The 23,079-nt window shown below is 34.4% G+C and overlaps 1 protein-coding gene across 1 annotated transcript in view; it reads right to left on the minus strand.

Moving 5' to 3' along the window:
• Positions 1-4,128: 4,128 nt before the first annotated feature.
• Positions 4,129-23,079, minus strand: part of LOC131848649 (protein stum) — a 68,359-nt gene continuing 49,408 nt past the window's right edge. The window contains exons 4-10 of the mRNA XM_059198574.1: positions 15,505-15,817; positions 15,056-15,285; positions 14,313-14,436; positions 6,652-6,778; positions 5,696-5,776; positions 5,379-5,492; positions 4,129-4,768 (exon numbers count right to left, since the gene is read on the minus strand). Of these exons, the coding sequence (XP_059054557.1) occupies positions 4,680-4,768; positions 5,379-5,492; positions 5,696-5,776; positions 6,652-6,778; positions 14,313-14,436; positions 15,056-15,285; positions 15,505-15,817 (1,078 nt within the window). The 3' untranslated portion in view covers positions 4,129-4,679. The remainder of the gene's footprint in view (positions 4,769-5,378; positions 5,493-5,695; positions 5,777-6,651; positions 6,779-14,312; positions 14,437-15,055; positions 15,286-15,504; positions 15,818-23,079) is intronic.

Below are 23,079 nucleotides of genomic sequence, written 5' to 3' on the forward strand. Positions count from 1 at the left end.
TTAAGTTGTTTAGCAACGATGTGTGCACATTGGTGTATATCCATCACGCTACAAAATGACATATTTATCTCTCTTACTCTAAAGTTGTCTCTTTCTAAAAGTTTGCATGAACCGCCCATTTCTTTCTGTTTACCTGGTACCTACTTGAGTTAGCGTAATTCTTACTGGCGTGCAGAGCAGCGGAACCGGGCCCGAGTCCCCTCACCAGACGATGTTCGCACCCAGAGGCTTTTAGACTCACGAGACCAGTTGGAGGGATGGAGGAGTAGATTGGAGGATCCAAGGACAGGCCTAAAATCTGTGGAGGCCATCCGGCGGACCTTCAGATTGAGACAGGTCCAGTGACCAGTCATGGTTGCTTCGGTAAGTATCTGTGCGAGATTGCCCGTAGAATACATGCGTACATTACAAGAATGTTCAGCATTCGTGGAAGAGCGTCGCGTCCTGGTTACAGTCATAGGAAACCTCTCGTTGCCAGCAGTTATACATGAAATGGTGAGCAACGAGAGGTCCTGGAGAGCAGAGAAGGGAGTCGTTTCCCTCGCTCCGCAAGGGCGCACGGGTTTCAATGATATTTCCTCAAGTTAATTATAAAAAAGTGTAATTCGTAAATGTATTTGATTTAAAAGTTGAAAGTAAAGAATAATTTTAGTTTGAATTGAATTGAAATGTTGATTAATCAATTTGGAGATTTCAAAATAAATTATAAACGACAGGATCACAGAATGAGTTCCTTGTAATTTTTTATAGATTATTGGTTGTACAAAATAGGCGCTGATTAGCGCAATCATTAATTTCATTTTCATTACATCCAATATCCTCGAAGCAATCATTAATTCCGATTTCATTATATCCAATCTCATCAGATCAAGAGTAAACCGACATGCAGATAAGGTGTCAAAATAAAATGTTTTCGTTGTAATTTTTTTATTGATTATTCGTTGTACAAGCAACTATAATTATATAATAATTTTCAAACTTAATATAACAATTGTTAACGAATTAATGGAAGAACTTGTCAAGTAACAATATTAATAAATGATATAATTGCTACACCGTAATACAATGGGGAATGGTAGACTTATTTGTTAAATTAAAACTTATTTTACCACAGTCAATAAACAATTACATAAAATAGGTGACACCCTGTTATCTAAGTTTAGATTTTCACCGCGAAGTGATTACAGCCGCCCATGAGCACCCGCAATACCAGGGGTTTTACAAGTGCGTTGCTGGCCATTTAATAAGGAATAAGCTCTTTTCTTGAAGGTTTCAATATCGTATATGTTCGGAAATACCATTGGTGATACTATATGATTTCACAATATGGTAGTGCGTGGCAATGTTTCTGGAAAAACTCATTCATCCAAATCATTAGGATGGAAATACTATAGATGTAATAGGTTACACATATATAGATATATATATTTTTCAAGAACTTATAGCATATATATGTAAGTATAACATTATGGTCCTCTGGAAGGGCAGCGCATGAGTGGTATCACGGGCGTCACATGATAACGTGATGACGACGGTTCATAAGTAAAATAAACTAAAAAGTTTCTTTTATATAGGGTTGTCACCTTTAACAGTTTTTGTGGCATTAAACCAAACATATTCAATATAATAATCTACTATAATAATAATGTTTAATATCGTAAGTAATTATACACAAACAATAAAAATATATTAATACTGCATTTATGTTAATATACCTGGAAAAATGTTAGAAAACTACTCAATTGATTTGCTAAAAAATGTTACGTGATCTCTACTTCATACAGTAATCCCTACTGTAACACGGTACTATGAAAACGCATTTCATATTACTCGGATATTAATCCGCCGTATATGAGGAATGTCCGTAGCATTCCTCAATATAACACGGGGATTTCACACATTATATTTCTGTACACTGAAATTTATGATTTGTACAGTTTATAATTAGTTTTATTACTTCATATTCATATTTGTATTTATAATAAATCTATAATCTGTATTTTTGTAAACATGTATAACATTTAGTTGAAAAGAATACGAGCTGAGTTTCTTGTTAGTTCTTCTCATCTCAAAATCATTCCGAACTGACGGTAGATTTGGCATATCATAAGAGTCTGTAATAGACCTACATGAATAAAGATATTTTGAATTGAATATGCATTAAGTTTTTATTTAAAATGTTCTTAGTTCAGTTTTATTTTAATAAAACATACGTATTTCGTTCATTTTATAGTTTTTTGTTATTATATTCGATTTAAACCCGCTTTAGGGAATAATTTACATGTTATTAGGGAAATTTCCTGCAACGCGTTTATCCTATAATACGAAACCAATCTATATTGCTATAGGGGGGATTACTGTATTTGATTCGTCCAAGTGGCCATTTTGGTCATATACAAAAATCTTATAGTAATTTTCATACAACTAGCGCGACATACGCAAGATAGAAGTTAAATACATACATACATCTGTATGTACCAATCTGTAACATTATACTGTGCTCCATTGTACTCAAACATAGTTTAAAATAATTTAGAATAATAATATTATTTTTAAGATTTGAATTAAATTTGGAAATCTTATTTGATTGAATGCTGATATACATCCGTTTTTGTACCGAACCGAATTTCCTTTGGGACAATACCTTTCAGATTATAATAGTCTTTTAGCGAGAAGCCAAAAGAGTTCAGTTACAATCAGATTTTTTAAATATTTTTTAGATATTTAAGAATATTTCACTGCCTCGGTTATCTAGTGGTTTAGCACACCGCATTACATAGAAATCGTCCATACCGGTACCAACAATCATACTCATGAATACAAATGTTTACATTGTGCGAGGAATCGAATTCGCTACCGTCTATATAAGATAGTGTGCTAAACCACCAGATCACTGAGACCGTTATAGTTACTTATTATCATTATATCCGGTCTCCACTGTAGTTATACCACCTCTGTCATATAATATATATCTGCAGGAAGCTAAGAAAATAATATATTTTATATTTAAATATAAATTTATTTTATCCAATTATATTACATTCAAATTTCAGACAACCTAACGGCTACCCGACTGTATATCAGCAGTCTTAATATCGCGTAAACAGTATATTACAATTACAAACAAAACTTTCTCGCGTATCTTAATTCATATACGATCTCTATTGGTTCTATCTTGCGTCGCTCTATATTTATAAGTGTATATTTTAGAAGCACTTGGGGCTTAATACCATGTACATATGTGTTCACTTATTATTAGAAAGACCATAAACTGGCCGGAAAACTTCGTATGGAAGTTATTTTTTTTCCAAAAAACCACATTTCCAATGGTTGAAAGACTATTCTGACCAGCAGATAAATATTTTACATTTTTTTCTTAATGTCTTCACGTATTTATACGTTACTTGCACATTTAGGTAATTATTTACATTTAGCCAAAAGTTACTTCAATAACGTTATAGTCTAAACTTACGTTTGTTCAATGAATATTCGGATAAATCCACTTAATATGGACTAAATTTTAGTCCTTTATTCATAAAATTGTCATTTTAAAAAACCTCAATTTCATGTATTGAACTGTTTTGTCCTTTTCTAACACATTATTTTCGTCATTTGAGAGAAAGTGACAAAACACTGCAATAGTTAATATATTTGAAGTATTTAGTTTTTATGGATAAAGGGTTAATGGTCCGCAACTTATTTAGAGAATAACTTATTCACTAAATCTTTTTCCACTGTAATTACAATTGTACATATTATATATAAACAAAATATATACCATGATTATATTATTAATAATCTCTCATAAAAAGTATAATACTGCTGTTTTATGTTGCTGTTTTAGTCTCTCTGTTTCGATGCTGGTTTCTTCTAAATTACGCAATGGATATTAATTTAATCCTCACTATAATTTCGAGATTTGTTCGGAAGATATCGGTATATGTATATACAATATAAAGACATTGAAGGGATCACACACTATATCACTATACGATACAGGTTTGTATGTACATATGCACCGTGCGAGATATCGAACCCACGCCCATCGGAAGTAAATCGGAGAAGTAAATGCTAATATTGTATATACGCTATATTAAGGAAACCGTTATAGTTATTTAGTGGTAGTAATCAATCAATTGTAACCGACAGTATATCCGGTTTCTACTGAGTTATACAATCTTCATAACATACACTATATACGTACATGAAGCTGAGAAAAGAATACAATCACAGTAAATATCAAGTCTATTTTATACAATTATCTATTATCTTCAACTTTCAGACAACCTGACGGCTAACCGACTGTATATCAGCAACCTTAGTATCGTGTAAATACTACTTTAATAAATACACGCAGCGGTCCCGTCACGATTTCGTCATATTGTACAATTATCTATTACATTCAACTTTCAGACCACCTGACGGTTAACCGACTGTATATCAGCAACCTTAGTTAGTTATGTATTAACAGTACTTTAACAAATATACGCAGCGGTCCCGTCACGATGTCGTCATCTTGTACAATTATTACATTCAACTTTCAGACTACCTGACGGCTAACCGACTGTATATCAGCAGCCTTAGTGTCGTGTAAATAGTTTAATAAATACATGCATCGGTCCCGTCACTATGTCGTAAACGTTTGTACTGGTGCAGTGGTCGTGGTCGTGTCGTCGTCGTTACGTCCTCGTGTGGTTGTTGGCGGTCACCGGGGGCGCGGCTTCGGCCTCCTCGGCCGCCGCTTCCGCTTTTAATTTACGATATTTACCTGGAATTTAATTAAATATTTTCATTAATAATCTTCGTAATAAACATATACGCGAAAGTTTGTGACTATAGATGGATGTTGTGTGTTGTTATGTTACACTTTCACGCAAAAACTATTGAACGAATTTTGATGAAACTTTACAGTAACATAGCTTCATCGTCATACATCAGAGTAACTTATAGGCTATAATAAAATACCGAACCCCCGTCAAATTTAAACGGGGATCGAAATGTCGACGACCGTGTTGAGGTTCGAACCCGTAGTGATGCCTTCAGACTATAGTCGTATCCGTCACGCGGGAGTTGGCCTTCAGCCGCTCCATAAGTCCTTCCGCAGTTTGGAGTGCCATCTGTACTCGCACCCTATCGTTCGATGAAGCTGTAAAAGCCAGCTGCGGTCAACAGCATTAGAGTAGTCTAAAAAAAACAAAATAATGATTATTGTTCTGTTTTCCAACATGTCTGATGTTTTCTTGTATTTGTATATTTTTTGTACTTGTAAACAGTAAGATTCTTCCATTGAACCGTTTAACTTTCGCAAGCGTTTAGCTCTGAAGCTAAGCGAGTTAAACTGACGCTACAAATCTAATTAAGGTGATATTTTCACTTACGCGCTACTTTGACGAAGATCACGCCCCACCAGATGGACCAGCCCCAGCCCACCAGACAGAATAGCACCGTGAACAATTGCCCGCAACCCACCAATAAGTTAATCACGAAGGAACCTAAAAAAAACACATAAAACTTTCAAATCAACTCGAAAATCATTCATTCTTTTAGCCGCTTAGGAACGTCAAGATTTTGTTTTACGAAACTTTACAGATGTCATCCTAGACAACAGATGATGATGATCTGGAGAGGTTGTAACGGAAGGGTCTCGAGTGTTGACTGAAATATTACAAGTGAAGACAAAAAATAGACAACTTACCTATTCTATGTTTTGCACCGTCATGAACCCCGAACCTGGGTATTCCAAAACATAAACAGAACATGCCGCTGAATATTGTACCTGCAAATAAATTCAAAATATCTTTATTCATGTAGGTCTATTACAGACTCTTATGATATGTCAAATCTACCTAAATAAAATGATTAAACTTCCGTTGTCTGTTCGCTTAGATCTTTTAAACTATGCAACGGATTTAATGCAGTTTTTTTGCAATATATAGAGTGATTCAAGAGGAAGGATTATATGTATAATATATGTACACTCGTACAAAGCCGAGGCGGTTAGCTAGAATATAATAACTCTGGACAATCCACAGCGCCATCTAATGCCAAGCTAAGCAGAACTCGTATTATCGGTATTAGACAACTGATGTAAATACAAAGATAATTTTTTTTTGTAAATACATATATAATATACTTAGAATGCACGCGGAATAATACAAATATTCATACCCATGAGTACAAAATGTTTATACCGTGCGAGGAATCGAACTCATGGCTATCGGAAGTAAAGCAGTATACTAAACCGCTAGACTACCGAAGCCGTCATAATTTAAGCTCGTATACTACTCAAGGTAGAGGTTTTGCTTAGAATGACATTGAACATTTCTTATGTAATTGGAATTTCAGACTATATATATGGTAAGTAGTAATCGTCGTCTATCACGTTATCATGTGACATCCGTGATATCACTCATATGACGACACTAGTCAGAGTGTACCGCTAGGAGTTCGAACCACGACTAAGGTTCATGCGTTCAGTCCAGAGTACATAGAAGTCATGCTTCTTACTCTGTAATTTCACTTGCTAATCTGCATCCTACAAGCAAAACAAATGTCACAAAGTAAATTGCTTAGCGACTGAAATAAGTGAGACGGACAGATGACTTTTTACTACCTTCGGTATTTATTTCATTGTAAAAATGTATCACAAACCAAGTCCTGGCACAATGATGTTGCAGAAGAGACAGAAGTAGGCGAGTATGGTGGGTAGTACGGGAATGGCTCCGCGCATCACACTCGTGTGTTCCACTAGTGAGGAGTCTAACTTCTTGCGAGTGTCCTGAAACAAACAGTTTATCATTAAATATATAACAATGGTTTCGGGATGTGTCTGTGACGTTAAATATTGTTATTTACAAAAGTATGCAACCTCTTTGCTACAATGTATTTTATTCCTTTTTAAAAAAGAACATAGAGCAATCGAATTTTAAATATGTCATTCTGAGCTGAATCAATGGAGGGAAATTGCAAATCCTCTAAATATGTACAAAATATTTGTTTTATTTTCACAAGAACAAAAGGATAGTACAAATAGGATGTTGATGAGGATATCGCGTTTCTGTGCATCTGGCATGTTTGCTCTTACACGAACAGATGACTTCTATATTATAGAGAATTATAATAAAACAAATCTTACAAACGATAACGAAATATTTTATATCATAGCTTATAAACTCATCATCCTGCACAAAGGAAGATCTAAAAAATGCGACCGAATGCGCAAAAGTCGTCGCAATATTCTGGAGTAAGTGCATTTAATTGCCATTGAAACGAAAGAAGCTTACAAACCTCAACATCTTCTTCTAAATCAGTATCGCGTTTCATGAAGTCAGTTGTGATCAAAACCTTCACTTTTCTGGAGGGTTGTGGTGATGGGGCAGGGGGTATTTGCAATGTGGTCGACATTTTTGCAAACGTAACGCTTTAATAGCTCTATTCTCATCCAAATTAATTATACACTGTTTTTATATGAAATTTGTCATATTTATATATTTTATATAATGTACTAGTTCATTTACATTTATATTCACTTTCATTTTTCAATGACTATGCATTTTCAAACACAAAAGATATCGTTTAAACAAAAAATTTAATAAATAATATAACATTTGTTTCGATCCATTAACAAATTTGATTTCACTATAATTTATCACTAATAACTTGATATTTAGGTTCTATTTTGTTGTCTTTATTATTATTTTAAATAAATAATATAACATTTGTTTCGATCTATAAACATATTTGAATTCACTATAACTTATCACTGATAAATTGATATTTAAATTATATTTTATTTTATTTATTTCGTAAACATAAAGTTCACTGCACAAACATAACAATTTCCTGAATTTATAATGAGTAGTTTTCACTGTAAACTCAAGGAAGGTACTAACGAAAATCGGCAACTCGGTTCCTCATTTAGAAATTGAATGTTATTGATTGTAGGAACCATTGTAGTAGTTAAAATACGGCGACCTTCATTAAACTAACGTATTTTTATATGAACAGTGAGGAAAGTTTTAATTTTAATAAAAGATCATAATCGCGATGAAGAAAAAAGTGCCCTTCTCACGCGAAGAACTCCATGCATTGTTTTATAAAAATATGTTCTCGTGTCGACAGTTCTTATGAGTTTTGCAATGTTATGCAGATTGCATTGAGCGATCGTGCTTGCCAAGCATTAAATAATTGTAGTTGATATGGATCTATATAAATATGGTCACTTTGGCACCCAACTATGCCAATATGAATAGCCATGTTGGGCGCCAATATCCTATTTACAATAAGAAACTGTAGGTGTGCTATGCACACACACATACATATTGTTAATACAGAGATTGAATTACATCGCGTGGCACAGTGCACCTACTACACGTCCCTCCCCAGTCAGATATACGATGTAGTCCCGTATCGTCGCATTACAATTGTGATAAAATATAAATGTGTTATCATTTGGTAAAGCTCATGACACCACACCAGAACACACAATATATATGAATAGGAGAACCTTCCATTCATAGTAGATAAGTGATAACAGAGACCTGTGAAAATACCAAAGATACCAAAAATATATTGGATTATCCTTGAATAAATTCAAAACATCTGTTAAATCATATTTGCCGAGCAAAGCCTATTACTCACTAAACGATTACTTGAATGAGCGTGCATGACAATAGTTGTTCCTGCACGGGATTTTTATTTAATGTTAGATATAGACACCTGTATAAATATACATTGTAAATAAACTGGCTTATAAAAAAAAGTAATTTGGATCTATATACTGAGATGGATAGTGGTAAAAAATTATAATATATAAAATTTGACGTTCATAAGCGGCTAAAATGGTCTACATGAATAAATGACTTTTGAATTTGATTTTGTATACATAATAAAAAAATATACACTTTGGCGCCCAAGGTGGGATTAAATATGAACCAAATCAGAAGATATTTATTTGGCGCCCAACATGTGATAATCCATGTTGGGCGTAAAATGTAATGTAGACTAAACATGGCAATATTTAGTGCAAACATTTTATAATACATAGATGCCAAAGATTCTATATTTCTCTTGTTATTTGGGTGCATTGGGCTTAATATGGGTATATTTAGTCCGATTTTGGGTGCCTATAAATGTCTATGTTTCTATAGGACTATCTTGGATGTTAACATTTTATTTTTCTAATATTATAACAGCGAAAGTTTTGTATTTATGGATGGATAGATGGATGGATTCGTCCATCCATATTTGTTACTTGTTAACGCAAAAACTACAAAATATATTTTGATGAAACTTTACAGTAGCTATAAATTTCATACGGGTGAAATCGCGGGCACAACTAGTCAATTATAATTAATAAATTTCAACTCGTATAAATTAGCAACAAGTAAACAAGTTTTATTGAATTTACAATCAAGTATTATTCGTGAGTAGATAATATTATCAATTTTATCGTGAGTAGTACAGTATCACATCAGATCCAGCATAATATTTATTTATTTATTTATTTACTTACACAACTATTATTACAGGCCTAAGCCCAATACAATAGTGTATCTAATTCTATATTATACATGTTCGTTAATATAGCATATAACATACAATGTTGTTTTTGTGAATTCACACAGACTACATATGATTTTCAAATAAAAAAATATAAGAATAATATCTTTAATTAATCGATGGGATAATTGGACACGTCAGAGAAGCACAATTTATTAGTTAACGTTGTACTGAAAGGAATAATTCCTGATATTGTTATCACTTCCGTTTTTTCGAAATAATTACTTGTACCCCACAATATGGCGGTCTATGAACAGTGACTCGTATAAAAATGGCATTATACGAGCAGCCGGCGAACAGAACGAAGAATTCACACGCCTGTGCTAATGTTTTATACTAGTGCAGGATCACAAGATCAGCATGAAGTCAGGCCGCCATCCGTAGCGAATTAACAACAATGTTTTCTTAGGGTACCTTTGTTTAGTACCTTATAGAGTACCATTGTAGGGGGGGGGGGGGGGGCTTACAAACAATTTCCCCAGACCTAATTGCAAGTTAGTTCAGAAACAATTAGCCACACTATAAAAACTAGATGACACGGTGATTGTCGATGTAAGTACTTATGTGAAGGTCAGAAGGCGACGGCAATTCGGTGACCAGTGTTTAGTGTCGTGTTTGCACGCGATCCTTGACTCTGATTATATATACAGGCTGTGATTATATATACAGAGAGACGTAATGGCTATTACGCAGTCGCCATAAACTTCCTAGAATTCGTTTCAACTACGGCTGGTATTTAAAAAAAAGTACTCTTTTTTTTTTTTCAGTGAATTAGCTTTTGGCCGCGGCTTTGGCCGAATGTCCGTGGTTGGCCGAAATAAAAATTTGCGTATATGATAAATGTTTGGGTTTGGTGTTGTGCTAGTTTTTTTAAAGAGGCGTAAATATAAAAAAACAACAAACCAAATCAAATCTAATCAGAAATTTAGTCATGTAGGACTTCGTTATGAACGTAAAATTTTTTGTATTAATATTTTTCCGTACCGTCCTGTTCAGATACAGATTCAATGGAGAATCACTGGCAAGAGACTCAACTAAATTTTCTTTTTTTTAAAAGCCAGTTTAATTATATTGTGTACTTATGTAGGTGTCTATGTCTAACATTAAATGAAAATTCCGTGCGTGAACTACTATTGCCGTGCACGTTTTTCATTCAAGTAATTGTTTAGTGTTATTACACTAATGCTGGCTTTGTTCAGTAAATATGACTTAACAGATGTTTTGAATTTATTTAAAGATAATTCCAATATATTCTTCAATATCTTATTGTAAATTTTTATACCCATTCCCATAAAAGACCCGTTGAATTTTTCTAAACAATACTTAGTAACAACAAGTCTGTCCTTATAATACCATGTACATTGAACCTTTATTCCACTTATTTTACAATAATTTCTCTTAACACACACTCTTCACTAAACAAGAAAAGCACGAAGAGAAGAGAGAATGAACCCACAGAGCAGTCTTTCTAGTCTGTGACATATCTAAATATATATAACTCAAAGGTGACTGACTGACATAGTGATCTATCAACGCATAGCCCAAACCACTGGACGGATCGGGCTGAAATTTGGCATGCAAGAAGATGTTATGACGTAGGCATCCCCTAAGAAAGTATTTTGATTAATTCTACCCCCAAGGCGATAAATTAACGCGAGTGAAGCCGTGGGCAAAAGCTAGTTTTGACATTTATTTCTACTTTAATATACATTGCTTGTTTCATACATTCACAACATCATAAGATCGTTTATCATGATCGTAAGATTTGAAAGCGTAACAAACAAAATATCTTTACTCATGTCGACAAGATTCAAACTCACGACCTTGAGGTCTAAATCGGATGTAAAATCACTAGACCACGACGCGTTGAACGTATTAATAATACATACTAATATTATAAAGGGTCTTAAAAGTAAAATCTGTGCGTATATCTTTTTACAATTAAACGACTTAAGGGATCCTAATTTAAATGTGAAGAGAAGCAAAAGAATAAAAAAAAATGGATCTATATTATTTCACTTCTAACATCCCCCTGACTCGGTTTTTGGCATTGTTTTTTCTACGTACAGACTGTCGACCTCTGCAGTTTTATTATTTACACATATAAATAAAATTGGAGTGTCTGTTTGTAATATTGAAGTAACCGTTTTATTACTACATGCATATAATATAAATACTGTACATACACCAAAATAATATTTTTTTTAAATTTTTGTCTCTCTGTCTGTTTGTTCCGGGTTATCTCTGAAATGGATGGACTGATTTTGACGGGACTTTTATTGGCAGGTAGCTGATGTAATAAGGAGTAACTTAGGCTAATTTTATTTTAGAAAAATAAGACGATGTCGCAGGCACAGCTAGTACGTATATATGGATAAACTACTTTGTTCTAAATACGATTTATTAGTACTGAGGTATTTTGAATTTTTTAGTACATTACAGCAAGTTAAAAATAGATCAACATACATTAATAATAATTAAATTCCATATAATTTTCACGCATGTACAATTTGCTACTTTAATTGCCACCTTATAATTATGTATGTAGGTATGTAGTTTGCGTGTCAGTACTTACTCGAATGTTTATGATAATGTGTCGTTTTTATTATATTAATTTCAATAATAGATGACGTCATTTTGCAAATTAATTTCGCTCGTTTAGTACAATGTATATGCATATGATAAATAGAAATAATCTTTATTCAAATAAATACATTACAAGCACTTTTGAATAGTCATATTTTTTTATTCTATCACTCATTCGGAACGTAGATCCATCACAAGTAGAATGAACAAGAAATTTTTGAGTAAATGTTATTTTTTATATATTCTCTTTTGAGTAAATGTTATTTTTTATATATTCTTTATTGCACAGATAACACTAAGATATTAAGTTGGACTTATCCCTAGAAGAGATCTCTTCCAGTCAACCTAAAACAGTGGGATATGTGGTACTGCGTGGGTAATAACTGGTGCAAACAAAAAAAAAATGTCAAAAGCTAGATTTTTTTTTATAACACAGGGGACAAACGAGCATGCGGCTCACCTGATGGTAAGTGATTACCGCCACCCATGAGCACCCGCAACACCAGGGGAATTGCAAGTACGTTGTCGGCATTTTAAAAAGGAATAAGCTCTTTTCTTGAAGGTTTCAATATCGTATCGTTTCGGAAATACCATTGCTGGAAGGTGATTCCATAATGTGGTTGTGCGAGGCAAAAAGTTTCTAGAAAACTGCACTGTGGAAGACCGCCATTCATCCAGATGATCAGGATGATATTTCAGTTTCTGGCGGGTGGTACGGTGGTGAAACTCCGCAGCTGGTATTAATCCGAACAATTCCTCAGAAGCTACATACTTAGATTTAATAAATAACTGCACATATGATATTAATTATGATGACGTCTCATAAAAACTGAAGTTTCAAGCTTTCAATTGACATATAATTTATATTAAAATGTTGTATACTTTGACTTAAATCAATGTTTGAATGCAGAGGTGGCGCGAGTCGATTTGGTTGCTCGCGACTGTACTCGTAGATCTGCTCGCGGTTTTACAAGCGTGAAATTCATAGGCTGTGTTATTCTAACGCATAAACTATATAATTTGCAATTATTTGACGACCTCGGTGGTCTAGTGGTTTAGCACACCGCTTTACGTCCGATGGTCGCGGGTTCGATTCCTCGCACGGCACAAACATTTGTATTCATGAGTATGATTGTTTGTGTCGATCTGAGTGTTTGCTGTGTATAATATGTATGTATTTACGAAAAAATATGTATAGCTATGTATTTGTATCAGTTATCTAGTACCCATAACACAAGCTTTAGATAGCTTAACTTGGGTCTAGATGGCGCTGTGTGAATTGTCTTGAGATTATTATTATTATTATTATTGTAAAATTTATTTAAAATCGATTCAGTAGTTTCTACGTGAAAAATCCATCCATCCACACTCATCCACACTCACATACTTCTGCGTTCATAATATTAGTCAAATTCGTAATGAACAAAGGGCGTCATTTTTGGTTGTCAGCGTCACGCCAACCGACCGTCATTCCGCCGCAAGGAGTAATTACAAAGTCATATTTCTAGTGACTCACGCAAATTTAATTGTACCGTAGAAAACTTAGAATTAGTATCTAAGTCTAAAACAAGTAAACAGTCATAGTGACTTTGTATTTATATTTACGTCAAACGTCTAACTTAACGTTTAATTAAATCGTCAAATGGCTGAATAGTAAAACATTTTAGTCAATTAATTAATTTGCTTTTTACTTTACGCATTTTTTTTTATTTGAAAGATTAATAAATTAATTACTTCTCAAGTTTTCTGAGGAGGATGAATATATGATAATTGAAGGAGGGAGGAGTGGACCAGTGTTTTTATAAACGTGTACAAATTAATTTGAAAAGAATAAGAGCTGAGTTTCTTGTCTGTTTTTTTCTAGATCGAAAGCATACCGAACTGACAGATTCGACATGTCATAAGAATCTGTGTGTGATTAGATGAGATTTGATTTGAGTGCAAATAAAAGGCTGCCAAAAATATTTTACCTCTTCTTTGTTTAAGGAAAACTATGTCCATAGTTTGATGCTTTTAAACGCTCTCAAATATATATGATCACATCAAGTGTTACGTTCACTACAACTTTGATAATACGAGTAGTAGTTGTCATTAACTACTACTCGTATTATCAAAGTTGTAGTAGTCGTCTACTGCATGTAAGACTAAGTAGTTTTTATTCTTACCTCAGGCGGCAGGGTGGGTGAAAGACTCTTGTTCTTGGAGAACAAGCTGGTGCGCCTGCTGGATGACTGTTCGGAGTGTCGGCGGCACGCGCCACTCATCCAAGTGCACATGCGTGTGCAACAACTGGAAAAAAAATCATATATACTTATAATGAGCAATACAGAAATAAAAAAATAAAAAAAAGTTTTTGTTTGTTCGTCTGTACATTTATAGATATTATGGACAGACTTGGTCATACTTGTACAGACTTGGACAGACTTTGACATAACAATTTGAGTGGAGAAGGGATTGTTAATGATGGTCAGTATTGGGTCTATTGCTATATGCTGTATGTACTTATATCAATAAAAAAAAATTAAAAAATTGTCACAGCCACGTTCTTCGCCGTCAAGTTACTTGGCGAGTGGTCTGTCACTCAGTATGCTGTCACTTCTCTCGATCTCGGGCCGTTTCTTCTGCTAAGTAAAAGAACGTTAACTTACTTGGCTGGTTATCTATCACTCAGTATGCTGTCTCTTCTCTCAATCTCGGGCCGTTTCTTCCCGCAGCAACCAGTGTTGACCACGTGTGGTGACGCCGCCATCTCGGCCAAGTAAAAGAACGTCAACTTACTTGGCTGGTGGTCTGTCACTCAGTATGCTGTCTCTTCTCTCAATCTCGGGCCGTTTCTTCCCGCAGCAACCAGTGTTGACCACGTGTGGTGACGCCGCCATATCGGCCAAGTAAATGAACGTCAACTTACTTGGCTGGTGGTCTGTCACTCAGTATGCTGTCTCTTCTCTCGATCTCGGGCCGTTTCTTCCCGCAGCAGCCGGTGTTGACCACATGTGGTGACGCTGCCATCTCCGCCACGTTCCTCGCAGCAACTTCAGACACGTCGCTGACTCTCCGTCTACGTCCGCAGCATCCGCATAGAACGTCACGCAACTTCCGCTTGTGTTTCGTCTCGCTCTCAAATTGGATCGTTGCCGCCTGCTTCAAAATATATCATGATATGAATTTTACTGAAATTATAATTACTAGTGTTGGCCTAATGGTCTAAATTCGATTCATTAACTATAGACGATACGGACCGTGTGGGGCGTACACGGTCCGTATCGTATTCGTATCGTACCGTGCTTACTCTGTTTAATTAATTAATCCATCCCTATTACTATTCTAAAACATGTTTAAACTTTAGTATAAACATACCTTATCTGCTGCTTTTGCAATATTCGCATCTTTATCTTCTTCGTCTTTCTTCTTACAACAATTAAGTCTGCTCATTGTTCCTTTTTTCTCTGCTGGAGCTTCAGTATCTGTTTCAACATCGCTTTCTCCTTTTACACAGCATTTCTTACATTTCCCCATTAACCGGGAACCTATTGTAGGTTTTTTAGGTTCTTTGTCGGTGTCTGGTGTTCCTTCCTTGCTGTCCTTGGAAGATTCAGTTTTATCTTCTTTGGAATGGTTTCGATGGGCTCGGGCGGGAGGCTTTGGTGTTGTACTGGTGCTTTGGGGGAATCTGGTGGAATTAACATATTATTTAATAGTTGAATATGGAATGTTGGATCCGCTTGCGCTGACAGTATACGCTGGCGGGGCAACTATGAAGGGTGATAGGTGAATGTTGGGTGTACTTATCAACTGCAGAATTTCAAGAGTGTTCATCCATAACATAAATGCTAATGACATGAGTGTACAATAAAATAAGAATGTATATCATTACAGTATATATATTCATCACAAATGGTTTGGGGCTTAATTACATATGGTATTTGGTAGAAATTCTCGTTTAAAACAGATTATTTACGTTTAGATATGAACCATGTTACATTTGATGTTGAATCATAATTTACCTTACTTTAAATTACTGGAATGGCAAATTAGCTGCCATATCACCAGAGATAACCGTAATCTATACAATTAAACAGCACATCGGACATCAAGTTATCAAGAGACACTGTGATACTATACCCAGGAGTGGGTATATCAGAGGTCTAACAGGGTCTAACAGGGTCTATCATGCTTCTATATACTGTAAATTCACTGGTTGAAGGGTGAGACTTCAACCAGACATCTTACTAAGCAATGCGATACCCATGCAGACTTTAGACTTTTTAATAAAGTTAGAGTAATAATAAGTAGTTAAAGTAACATTGTCATTGCTACTCTCAAACTTGAAACAAAATCCCAAACTAATAATACTCTATACAACGTCTTCCTCAGTTAGAAGTAACATTGTATGTGTAGTCTCAAATTTAAACAAAATTCCAAACTCAGAATATTTTGATTCTAATTTTAATTTTGATTTTGACCTCGATTTTAATCTTATAATTTTTAATTTAGCTATAATTTTGTTGCGTTTTTTGACACGAGATGAGGAATATCATAGAATGAAAACAATAAATGACCAAATTGACAAGAGCAAGGACTTTATGTCGGCTGATAATGATGAAAACAAAATGGTACAATAGAGAATCGTTATAATGAACCAGCTGGTTTGTTTGTTGTGTTTGTGCATCAATAAATATAACAGTTTATAATGTTGCATGATCATTCACGAAAATAGTACGAGGTTATTGCATGCTGATGTTAACGTGCCATTTAAAATTAGTTTTAAGTATGTGTCAAGATTTTATATAACTTGGAAAGACAGATTGACAATCTATTCGATGAATATCTGCTTGTGGGGACTAGTCTATTCAGGTTACGGATGTTGATTACAATATTTCCTTTTGACAAAATTTGCATTAGCATATGCTGATGGTCGCTTTATTCTCCCTAAATTGAATTTAAAAAGCTGTATTTTTGTAAACATGTACATGATGATTTGAAAAAAATAAAAGTTTCTTGGCAAATTGCAATATAGCATATGCTGGTGGTCATTTTATCCTCCCAAAGAATTATTCTCCCAAATTTAAATTTAAAAGTGAATCTGTATTTTTAATAACATGTACAATCTCATTTAAAGAGAATAAGAATTTCTTGTAAGTCTTTCTCTGCTCAAAAGCATTACGAACTGACGGTAGATTTGACATATCAGAAGTCTATAATAGACCTACATGAATAAAGATATTTTGAATTTGATTTTGAAAAAGGGGTAACAATCATACTAGTGTCTATGTATATGTCCCATAAAATTTCCCACAAACAATGTCCCGTAGAAGACCTTACTCAAAAACATCTATTAATGTTACACAATTTAGAATCCCAATAAAGTCCGCAACGAGCATATTAAAAATTCTTTCAAAGTAGCTCTTATCGTGGAAAAAGTGAGAGAAAGTCGCTTACGCTGGCATGGCCATATCCAAAGACGCAAAGACGACTATGTGGTTAAGAAGATACATAGGATACCAAACTCGACCAATATTACGAAGCAGATGGACCAAGACAACCTTACTACTCAGACAACCCAGAACAGAGTTTTATCTGGCGCAGATGTACAGGCAGATCTGTCTCTAGATAAACTGGGAACATGGGTTGGGCAGAGAGAGAAAATCAAAAATTTGCAATGCATCCATCCGAAACTGGGACAGGTTGCTTGTATTAGTATAAAAGTAATTCTTCTTTAGGTGCCATCTCCTATCGGAGGTTGGCGATCATTATGGCGATCTTTACTTTGTCCGCGGCGGTCCTGAAAAGGGACCTGGTGCTCATCCCAAACCACTGCCTGAGGTTTTTTAACCAGGAAGTGCGGCGTCTGCCTGGTCTTCGGCAACCTAAACCGGCAACATAAAAGTAATGTCAAGGCCTTTAATATTATTTTCTATAGGTTACATTATTAATAGCGTGCTTTGAGAACATTTCTATTATTAAGCTTTGATTTCATACGTAAAACACACGTGGTTCGATTTGGCATTAAAAGGTATGGAATGTGTGACCATTTACCATTAAAATACTTTATGGTAATCAATACTAATGTAACTAGCTGTTACCTTCGACATCGTCCGCGTGGAATTTTTTTTTATGTAATCGTAATCTAAGTCACTCCTTATAACATTAGCTATGTCTGAAATCGGTCTAGTGTTACTATTTTGTTTAATTCCACTACCATTAGCATGTGTGGGAACACTTATATTTAGTGCGAAAACTTGACTATCGTTACGATCTTCTGTATTGGTTATCAAATTCCTTTCGTTATTGAATCTACACCCATATTAATAATAATAATAATAATAATATATTTTATTGACACCAATTTAAGTAGTTACAGTTATTCTCCTTATAAACTATTACATTTTTGTTAATATTACGAGACGTGTTTAGTCTTTGAAAGAGGCATCATCAGGCACTGAATAGAGTTCGGATATAGCTTGGAAGCCTAGTGTTGATTGTTCGGCTGTCGATCATACAAGAATTGGTCACCGAACAGTCAACACTTTAAACATATTTCTGTATGTCTATTCCTTGTTATAATTATTATTATATACAACAATATCTCGACGTCTCCTTTTTCTTTCGTTCAAGTATGTATGGCTGTAGTTGTAGTTCTTTGTTTTTGTTCGTTTGTTTGCTGGAAAAATATCTTTTTAGAGTTCAGCTCGCCCATGTAGTTTAGATTTATCGAATCACTGTTTTTCTTCCTTTGTATATACAATCTTTACATAGTATAAAATGAAATCGCTTCCGCAGTCTGTTCGCTTTGATCTTTTAAACTTTGATGCAGTTTTTAGCAATAGATAGAGTGATTCGAGAATGTTTACATGTATATTACATGTACACCCGATGCTAGGGTGGGTAGTAAAGAACCGTAGCGCGGTGGTTATCACCTCACTTCTGTAGCGTTATGTATGATGTAATGAGGTGTCGCCATATAATATATGTTTATTGTAGTATGTAGGTAGAATATTGTACTACTTATTGTACATTACTAAATTTATTGGATAGTGTGCTACATGGCTTATTATAATCGCAACGCGTATCTTTATTTAGTTTCTATTTCAAATGTATACAATGCTCTGGATATGGGCGCAAATAACTGCAACACAGTTTTTATAAACTAACGTAGTTGTTTCAGTTTAACATGTCATTGTTATAACTTTGTTTTTGGTTTAAATAAATTCTTTAATTCCTTAATTTGACGCTGAGTTCGAACGTGGACTACCTTTATATTCATAAATCTATGTTATCTGGAGAGGCTAATGGGAGAATGCCGAGTGTTGACAAAAATATTACAATTGTAGGCACAACTTCTATATATATATGTATAACTCAAAGGTGACTGACATTGTGATCTATCAACGCACAGCCCAAACCACTGGACGGATCGGGCTGAAATTTGGCATGCAGGTAGATGTTATGACGTAGGCATCCGCTAAGAAAGGATTTTGATTAATTCTATCCCCAAGGGGATAAAATAGGGGATGAAAGTTTATATGAAACTTTGTCAATTTTAATGCGATCGGGCTGAGACTTTGCATGCATAAAGTTACTATGACGTAGGAATCACCTAAGAAATGGTTTTGATAAATTCCACCCTTAAGGTGTAATTTATCCAATTAACGCGAGCGAAGCCGCGGGAAAAAGCTAGGAAAGAATAAATGCAATAAGTAGTGGCATGTAAAGAGCTGCTTTTCTAACAACGGCCATGGACAATTTTACTGACCACTTACACTTTGCATTGTAACCGTAAAGATACTTATCACAACATCGATCGAGAATCCTACTGACCATCCCACCTACGATTGTAGCCGTGAAAGTATTGTTTGAAACATGCTTTCCTATTTATTTTGCACAGTATCAAAATATAAACTGGTGTTGTTTAAATAGTGTTGTGTGGGTATAGTTTCTTGAAATGACGTGATTCATTCGAGTGGTCATGCGAACATTCCTATATAAAATTAGTAGGTACGTCTGTTACCTCTGCAGCGTGGATTGCCCTGGATATCTGATGGGGAAGGTAAATCGAATTGTTAAAGGAATAATTCATTATAAGAATAATAATAATCTCAGAACAATTCACACAGCGCCATCTAGACCAAAGTTAAGCAACCTAAAGCTTGTGTTATGGGTACTAGACAACTGATACAAATACAGACTTTTTTTCGTAAATAGATACATATTATACGTAAACACCCAGACCGATACAAACAATCATACTGATGAATACACAGGTTTCTACCGTGCGAGGAATCGAACCTGTGGTCATAAGGCGGTGTGCTAAATTGCTAGACGCCGCTGAAATTAACACTAGTAATTTAAATTATAATAATAATATACTTAACAATCGATTTGAGACAAAACAGATGGAAATTTTGTAGGTTTTGAATATACAGTGAGTAAAATAATATGGGGCTATATTTTAGTCTAAAGTATTAAATGAAACATAACCTCTCTTATTTTTGCAGGTGGAAAAATTTATAAAAAATAGTCAAGTTATTTTTCAGATTATTAATTACAAACATAAATGAAATCTTTGCCTCTTCATAATATAATGTATAAAGTTAGAAAATGTCAAATATTTGATCTATCTATTTAGGTTATTGGAATATTTTATCCTTTTCTTTTAAGCAATTTTTTTAATTTGAAAGAAAGGGACTGTAGTAATACTTGAAATTTTTATGGATGGTATATTTTGGGAAGTAAGTAGAAAACGGTTTTCAACATATCTTTTTTCAGACAATAATTACAGATACGGCATCTGTACTATACAGCATGGTGCTGTGCTAGACTGCCAATGACTACCGGTGGCCGTAGGTTCGATTCCGTTCTAATTAGTATTCATAAGTTTGTAGCTGGTGTTTTCTATGTATTCACAAAAAACATATTTAAGTATTTATATCAGTTAAGTACCTCTAGCTTTGCTTACCTTTAGATTAAATGGCCATGTGTTAATTGTACAGGGTTATTATTATTATTATACATATATTAGAGTTTCATTATGAAATTTCTGAGTTGATTTTGAAAGACATTCATTATACAGATTGATATATAAAATACTAGCTGTATCCGCGGATTCACCCGCTTGAAATTATTAGCCTATTTGTTATTAAACGTATGGACTATATTATTATAAAGTTTCGTTAAAATCTATTCAGTAGTTTTTGCGTGAAAGACTAACAAACATCCATCTATCCGTCCACATTCAAAAACTTCCGCGTTTACAATTTTAGTTAAATAAAATACCATATATGTGAATATTCTTGGCAATTCATTCAGAATGAGGAAAGAAGAAGAAAGAGGAGGTCATTAGTAATTGGCTAGTGGTCCTATTGCTAAATATGGTACATTGCTACCAACCTATAAATGACCCGCCCTGGAAACTATTGTGGATAACTTCGAAATGAATTTGTTACGATAGGCTAACTGATCTGACTGTCTTTAGTCGCCTGCAAGTATTCACTGGTGCCCCGCCAGCGTATACCATAAGCACAGGCGGGGACACCATTCCTCCTTCACCGCTGGGAACACTGGGCACGTGCCCAGTGCCCCGCGATGGAATGGGCCCTCTGATCTACTCTAGTCCCTACTCCATTACCAAACGATAGCTACTCTACTCTTGCCTGAAAATCAGTCTTAACTATTTGCTTACCGACTGTGGTTAATTTGTACGTAATTGTTATTTTTTTTATAAATATCTAGCAATAACTTGAACCCCTTATCACATAACGACATTTTAAAATTATTTTTGTCCGGTTTGTTTTGAAAGCAGGGCATTTCTATATACATCTATAAAGAGTCATGTTCAAAAATGACTTTGTCTATTCTAACAAAATAGTGCTTTATTACTATGGCCATAGGGTCCCCATTATCCTGTGCCCAGGGCCTCTAATAGGTGAAAGACGGCCCTGCTTATCATTCGTAAAAAAACACAGATTGTTTACAACACTACAATTTAAATTTTACCCGTTCTCATTGTCGTACCGCTTTGGCAGGAGTTCGTTTGGCAATATGTAGACCGTCCGATTATGTATCATTGTCTAAAAATCACATACAATTCACTAAATAACAACCATCTTATAATTATAAACATCACTATCGACATTATATTCGATTCAAACTGTAATCTTGGAAGCACTAATCATTTTGGACCATTTTGAATCATTTTGAACCATCAAAATGGAATCTCACAATTCATAGACATCCTTTGTTTTTATTGTCAATTGGAGGCAAAGGCACAATGTTGTACGTTTATATGTTACATACATTATAAATTTTGTTATATTGTAATATATATTTCACGGCATAGTGTTTTTTATGGACGGGCGAGGCGACCGGCATCCGAGGCCAGACTGGCATGAACCAATTTCTTAAGGGTTGTATTGAGTGCCAAGAATTGCGTTATGTGGCGTGATAGTTAATGGAGGGTTGTCGATACGAGAGCGTAACAGTACTAATAAGGGCGGTTGTTCCTCACATTTCGCTATTTTAATATTTTTTCCTTGACTAACATCCGATTTCTTTAATAAACTTCACTGGTTTGAATGTTAAATATAACCTTTCAAGGTTATTTGCAGAAACACAGTCAACTACAAATGTAGGTATGAACGTATATATTTTATATAAAAAACATATATCCAAGGAAAGTACAGTTTAGAACAAAAAATATGTTTCAAAATGATAATAGTCGAATTTCTTTCTAGCTCTCCTGAAAGGAAAATATTCCCTGAGTATAGTATGTTTTTATATACACATATATAGAGTATATTTATCTGAGTAGAGAAAAAAATTGTTACATAAAAAAGAAAGGCAAAATATTCTAATGACTGACTTTCAGGATTATAATATTAGATTTAGAATTCTTTTTATGATCATCCTTTCAAACACATTTATGTAGGTTTAATA

Source organism: Achroia grisella, unplaced genomic scaffold, assembly GCF_030625045.1.
Source record: "Achroia grisella isolate CSIRO2021 unplaced genomic scaffold, CSIRO_AGI_Agris_v1 utg1090, whole genome shotgun sequence".
Classification (NCBI taxonomy): domain Eukaryota; kingdom Metazoa; phylum Arthropoda; class Insecta; order Lepidoptera; family Pyralidae; genus Achroia; species Achroia grisella.